This window comes from Priapulus caudatus, unplaced genomic scaffold (genome assembly GCF_000485595.1).
Source record: "Priapulus caudatus unplaced genomic scaffold, Priapulus_caudatus-5.0.1 Scaffold1093, whole genome shotgun sequence".
NCBI lineage: Eukaryota > Metazoa > Priapulida > Priapulimorpha > Priapulimorphida > Priapulidae > Priapulus > Priapulus caudatus.
The window spans coordinates 15784-21570 of record NW_014578154.1 but is presented as its reverse complement, the minus strand read 5'-3'; the positions used below and the strand labels follow the sequence as shown (position 1 = coordinate 21570).

The 5787-nt window shown below is 38.3% G+C and overlaps 2 protein-coding genes across 2 annotated transcripts; one reads left to right on the top strand and one right to left on the bottom strand.

Moving 5' to 3' along the window:
* The first annotated feature begins 1150 nt into the window (after positions 1–1150).
* LOC106815342 (trihelix transcription factor GT-2-like) lies at positions 1151–3527 on the top strand. The gene is made up of 3 exons (XM_014819788.1): positions 1151–1229; positions 1532–1609; positions 2064–3527. The coding sequence occupies exons 2-3, from the start codon at positions 1570–1572 to the stop codon at positions 2663–2665; spliced, it is 642 nt and encodes a 213-aa protein (XP_014675274.1). The 5' UTR covers positions 1151–1229; positions 1532–1569; the 3' UTR covers positions 2666–3527.
* Positions 3528–3569: 42 nt separating this feature from the next.
* On the bottom strand, positions 3570–4852 carry LOC106815341 (putative nuclease HARBI1). Its single transcript, XM_014819787.1, has 2 exons — positions 4677–4852; positions 3570–4518 (listed from the first exon to the last, which is right to left on the bottom strand). The coding sequence occupies exons 1-2, from the start codon at positions 4819–4821 to the stop codon at positions 3764–3766; spliced, it is 900 nt and encodes a 299-aa protein (XP_014675273.1). The 5' UTR covers positions 4822–4852; the 3' UTR covers positions 3570–3763.
* Positions 4853–5787: the final 935 nt, after the last annotated feature.

Below are 5787 nucleotides of genomic sequence, written 5' to 3'. Positions count from 1 at the left end.
CCCTTCTCCACCAGCTTCTCCCCCTCCTCTACCACCTTCTCCCTTCTCCCCCTCCTCCACCAGCTTCTCCCCTCCTTCTCCACCGCGATTACATCTGATTGGTTATAACACAAACCACGTGACAAAATATGCAAATTACTCCTGTACCGGCCTGAATATAAGGCGTTTTTATCGAAGCGAAAGCGCTTTACGGTTTTGCAAATCTTCCATTTATCGACACGGTTTCGCGAAAGCGCTTTGGTCGTTTCTCGTTTTTATCTAGACGGTTTGCGAAAGTGCTTTGCGAAACCACCGAAACCGCCTGGCGAGCGATTTCAGACGGTTTCAACATTCAATATGGCGGATAGTCAAACGTAAGTTATTAAGTAGTTTTCTTAATAAATGATTATATAAGAATAATAAGTTAATGTGTTATAAAAACGTACAAAGATCAGCTAAATCCTAACCAAATGGTGATCGTAGCCGATTGTTTTGTAAGACTAAACAAACTTGTCCCGCTGATAAACTAGACTAAACGCACTTAATTGTACTGCTGAGCACCGACCCTGACATTTTTCATGCAGACTGTCATAAGTTACTTTTAGGCCTACTTTTGGCCTACTTTAGGCCTACTTTTGGGCAGTAAAGCCATTTATGTATATATAATTAGTAATTACATATAGCCTCGCGATAGCTATAGCCTATAGACCGTTTCTTGGAGCTACTGAGTACTGCCAAAGAGTCTATATTACTAATACTACTAGTACTAGTAGTAGTAATACTAATAGTAATATAGCCTGGCTATACGGTAGTATATAGTACGGCTATACGGTACTATAGGCTATACGATAGTATAGGCTTTTTAGTATACTGCTAGTGCTAACAGCCGTAACCATTGTCTAGAGTTACGGCACCCGTTTGTATCTTCCAACCCTAACCCTAATCCTCACCCTAATCCTAACCCTAGTACTAGTAAAAATATTAAAAGTAAAAAATAAAAAGTAAAGCTAATAGTAATATTTATATAGTAATAAAAGTAGTACTAGTAGGTTAACTTTTCTTCCACAGAAGAAATTTCTGGTGCATGCTACAGTGCCTATATGTGCTAGAACATGGGACTGCCGTAGCAGTAGTCAGTTTCTTAATTATTTTCTTCATTTTCTCCAGCGAAGTCCTGTCAGCCACCATTGATGGAAAGAACTATAACATCGAAGTGGACCGGGAGCTCTATGATAGAATCATTAGCGGAGGTAGGTACTAGGTACTATACAAAAGTACAACTTTATCCTGATGATTCATCGCAATTATTATGCTATTGTCTAAATAATGGATCTCTGCTCTGTAATATGTAGCCAGAAGTAATTGAGGTAAATCAGCTGCTGTCGCGGTGGCTATAGACATTTTAATTTATTGCTGCTCTGGTTTACAAGGATGGTGTGATGTTGATCACTGCCAACGTGTATAACGGTATTTAGGCTAACCCTAATAAAGTTAAGCAGCAAATATTAATTTTAAAATTGGTCTTATGCATGTATTTTCCATTTAATTGCAGATGATGCTGCTTATCAAGCAGTTCTTAGGGAGGTACGCATGTCAAATGACAATGTCAATGATGGCGAAGAAGCAGCTGGTACGTAATACTTGTGAGGATTCGTAATGTGCATGCAGCCATCGATCTTCTTGTCATCCATCGACAATTATATATAATATTATTAATATATTCCTCCACACACACGCACACACACGCGCACATACACGGACGAGCACATACACACTTACACGCGCGTACACACACACGCACATAGGCACATGCACATGCACACGCACGCGCATACACGCACACGAGCACACTCGTACATACACGCGCTGTCGCGCATACATGCGCACATACACGCGCGCACATACAGTATTACACGTGTACACACTGACACACAGTACTTGCTATGTACTTGCTATGCGATTTACTGTACTTCCTATATGTTTGGTTTTGATATCTGGCAGGATATTCACTGGAGCTTTACATACGTGGACATCCTTGCTGTATTTTACCAAGGGTACTAAAATTTAATTTGTTTAATTTGCAGCCGGGACCAGTACAAATGTGATGATTGAACCTGAAGGAGCCATCATGTCCAGAGCAGCTGTTCTCCTAATCATCGACCTCTACAAGCAGAGGGCTGCGAAATTTGCGGACAAAAAAACAATGAAAAAAAAATTGTGGGAGGAGATATGCAAGGAGATGTTGCAGATGGGGTATTTGTTCACGTGGCAGCAGATAAAAACCAAATACAACAATCTGCTGCACAAATACAAGGTAACGAAAGACCACAACAACAAGACTGGGAGGCAGCCGAAGACATGCCCATATTATAATGAACTTGACGAGTACCTCTCTGAAAAACAAAACATAAGGCCTTATCACACAAATGATTCGTTGGCTCGTGATAATTTAGAAGAGAACGAGGAATCAGATAATTCAGTTGAGCAACCACCTGTACCGGCGAAACGCCAACGAGTGAACAGCCCAAAGAAATCAAAAGTCGTAAAGCTGCTTGAAAGCATGCAGGCAAGGAGAGAAATAGAAAACGAACGAGCATTAGCTGAATTAAAACGCCAACACGAGGAAAACATGAAAAATGAAAAAGAAAAATTGGAAATATTGAAGAAATTTTTAGAGAAGTTATAAGATGATTGTAGCAGATGTGTAAGCATGTAGATCAACGCGCCTAGATAGAGCGACTAGATTAAAAGGAGATCTTTTAATTCAATGTTTACATGCCATTTTCTGTTTCTTGGCATTTTCTGTTTTCTTCAAAATATGCAAGAAATTTGTATAGTAGTTACTCATAAATAAAGGCACATAACCTCAGATGGAAAGACCAAATTACGCCCACATCTCAAAAGATTTTATTGAAATTGATGAAAAACAACACCTACACATGTTCACCCAGTTTCCGCGGTAACCATGCATGCTAAATTTATGTGTTCTTAGCTTCTCACATATCGACTTAAGAACCAGACATCGATTACTCAGGCATACCCGACTGGTCAATGAGATTTAAACCCGGCACAAGAAGTATTGAGGTATGTCACAAAGTAAAATAAAAAAAAAGAAAGTCTAAGCATAATGTTTTCATCTGTGGTTATGGGCCTTCAAGTACAATTGCATTCATCATTTGAAAAATCGAACATCCTGCAGCCTTGAGATTCTTCATAGTACATGTCCATGCAGTTTCTTCAATGTCAGAATAGTGATCGAATTGTGTAAACTGGAGTTGATTGTGAAACTTTGATTGTTAGGTCCCCCACAACAGGTTTTAGTTTACAGATTGTAAAGAGAACCAACTGCTCATTACATCTTTGTGTAATCTTTACATAAATTAATGTAATACTTTTTTAGGCTACATAACTGAAATTGGAGAAATTTCTTACTAACATATGTAGCATTTCTCTTGAATAAGTTCTCAAACAGTTTATTATATGAAACACATTGTCACATAAATGTAACTATTACATGTAAATTAAAGGTATTGAATCTAATTTTAAAAATGCATACAAATAAAAATTTTCTAGTACTCTTTAAGTACATTTTACATTTTGTTTTTATCTATTTTTAGCAACGCGCATAACCGTTAAAAGAAATTTTATTCTATCAACGTAGCAGCTATCTGTAACAATTAGGCCTGCTATGCAACGCGCGTAGAAATGCACAATACCCCGGTTTTTTTCTGGTGCTATATATATGTAGGACCTGACGACCTACCCCGAAGAGGGATCACACGGTCTAACTTTCTAACAGTATAGAAATAGCTCTGCGTTTTGCAATACCTGATGCCTTGTCGTTACCTAGTTCTTCAGCATCGTCATGCATGTCAGTGTCATTCTGCCGTCCTTCTTGCAGATATTCTTCAACCATGTCATTGCTTAGCAGACATATGTTGTGCATCACGAAGCAACTAGAAATTAGATCTATTAATCTGTTGTGTTTATGCATGTCAATGTATTTCAATCTGCGAAAGCGTCCTTTTAATAGTCCGAAAGCATTTTCGATTTTCATACGTGTAGAGCTATGTTTGTAATTATACCCCATTTCAATTTTGCTTCGATTTCCGTTATCCTTGAAGGGGGTGAGTAACATGTCAGTAAGTTCATACGCCGAATCTCCAAGCAGATGGCTATTTTCAGGGAAAAAAACTCTCCTTTTGTTGTCGTTCTCGCATTGAATAGCTAGAGTGCTGTTTTTAAAAACACGCGAATCGTGCGTTGACCCTGGCCAACCGCTGTACACATAAGTAAACAACATTTCATGATTGCAAATAGCTGATACGTTTATCGAATGAAATTTCCTTCTGTTTACGTATGCTTCAGAATCCTGTTTAGGACTCTTTATGGGGATGTGTGTTCCATCTAAAGCTCCTAGCACATTAGGAATTCCTTGTACATCACTAAAGCCATTGAATACATTATGTATCTCCGCTCCAGATGGCCATTTTATAAATTCTTTCTGTAGGTGGTTGATCATTACATTAGACAGGTTGTCTGAAAAGATATGAGAAAAAAATCATGGATTAATTCGGATTTTTGTCTGAAAATATTGGGTGCACTTTTACTATCCTCTACAACATTTTGTAATGCTCCAAGATGCAATTACAATATCCTTCCTTATCTTTAATTGTAATATTTAACCTAATTAATACCTATAATATTGTACACCGAGGCTTCACAAATTCCAAAGAAATCGCCAATCCTCATCAAGGGATCTTGAGTAGCACAGTAGTACACAAATACCAACACCTGCTTGTCGAATGGTATGTGTGATTGTCGACTATACTGACCAGCCATTATAGGCCCAATGCTGCCAGTAATAGTTTCAAACGTTTCCCTCTTCAACCTGTAATATAATAACAAGCATAATGATTAAAATCACAGTAGTTATGTGGACAAAACTAGTCTGTGCTTTTGCAGAAACATTCGTTTCTCGTCGGTGATCTGCAGTTGCAGAATCGTGCGCTTTGACGCAGTGCACCCTGTCATCATAATTCGACACTGACTAGGCCTACGCGGTGCATGTGTACATTATTTATACTTATATGCTGCGGCGATATATTAGTATATGCAGCAATTACTATGCGGCGATCATATAATCATTACATATGCATTAATTATATTAATTATTATTAATTACATATACTTATAGTTATTTTGAACTTATATATACTGCGGCAATGAATTTGCACGTGATTCCACAAATTTTCCACATTTGCGGAATAGCTGTTATATAAATGTAACAATTATGTGATTAATCGTACCGGAATCTGGCAGCGAAATCGTCTGGTTCGTATCTGGGCACTATTGTCGACATGAAATCACTAATACGGGGTTTATGGTTTCTATCTTTACAGTATTTTAGGTACTCTACAACGGTGACAGCATCTAATAAATTGTCACTACAGAACTTTCTACAAATTTCGAGTGCCTGAGAACTAGTTTTAGTACCTAGCTCCTGACACAATACGAAAAAGATAAATTTCTTCTGCAAATCATTTCGCTGGTCTGCCATCTTGCGTTGTTTTTATGTAACAAAAGCGCTTTCACCAAACCGCTGATCACGTGATTCAGGAAACCGATTTACCGGTTTCGCTTCGATAAAAACGCCTATAGACAAACCCGGGTAGAATAGGCTGCGAATAGCTAGCACGTGACTCGTGACGTTGCGTGCAAAACTATTATATCGTGCACCCGGCAGATAGGTGCGATATGATATGACTACTAGGCACTTAGGATATGACTACTAGGCACTTAGGATAT

Excerpts from the sequence above, each read along its gene's own strand:
- LOC106815342 (XM_014819788.1), top strand. The coding sequence starts at position 1,570 with ATGTCAAATGACAATGTCAATGATGGCGAAGAAGCAGCTG. Across the intron at positions 1,610-2,063 it reads TGATGGCGAAGAAGCAGCTG|CCGGGACCAGTACAAATGTG; the intron begins GTACGTAATACT and ends TTTAATTTGCAG.
- LOC106815341 (XM_014819787.1), bottom strand. The coding sequence starts at position 4,821 with ATGGCTGGTCAGTATAGTCGACAATCACACATACCATTCGACAAGCAG. Across the intron at positions 4,519-4,676 it reads CTCGGTGTACAATATTATAG|ACAACCTGTCTAATGTAATG; the intron begins GTATTAATTAGG and ends ATATCTTTTCAG.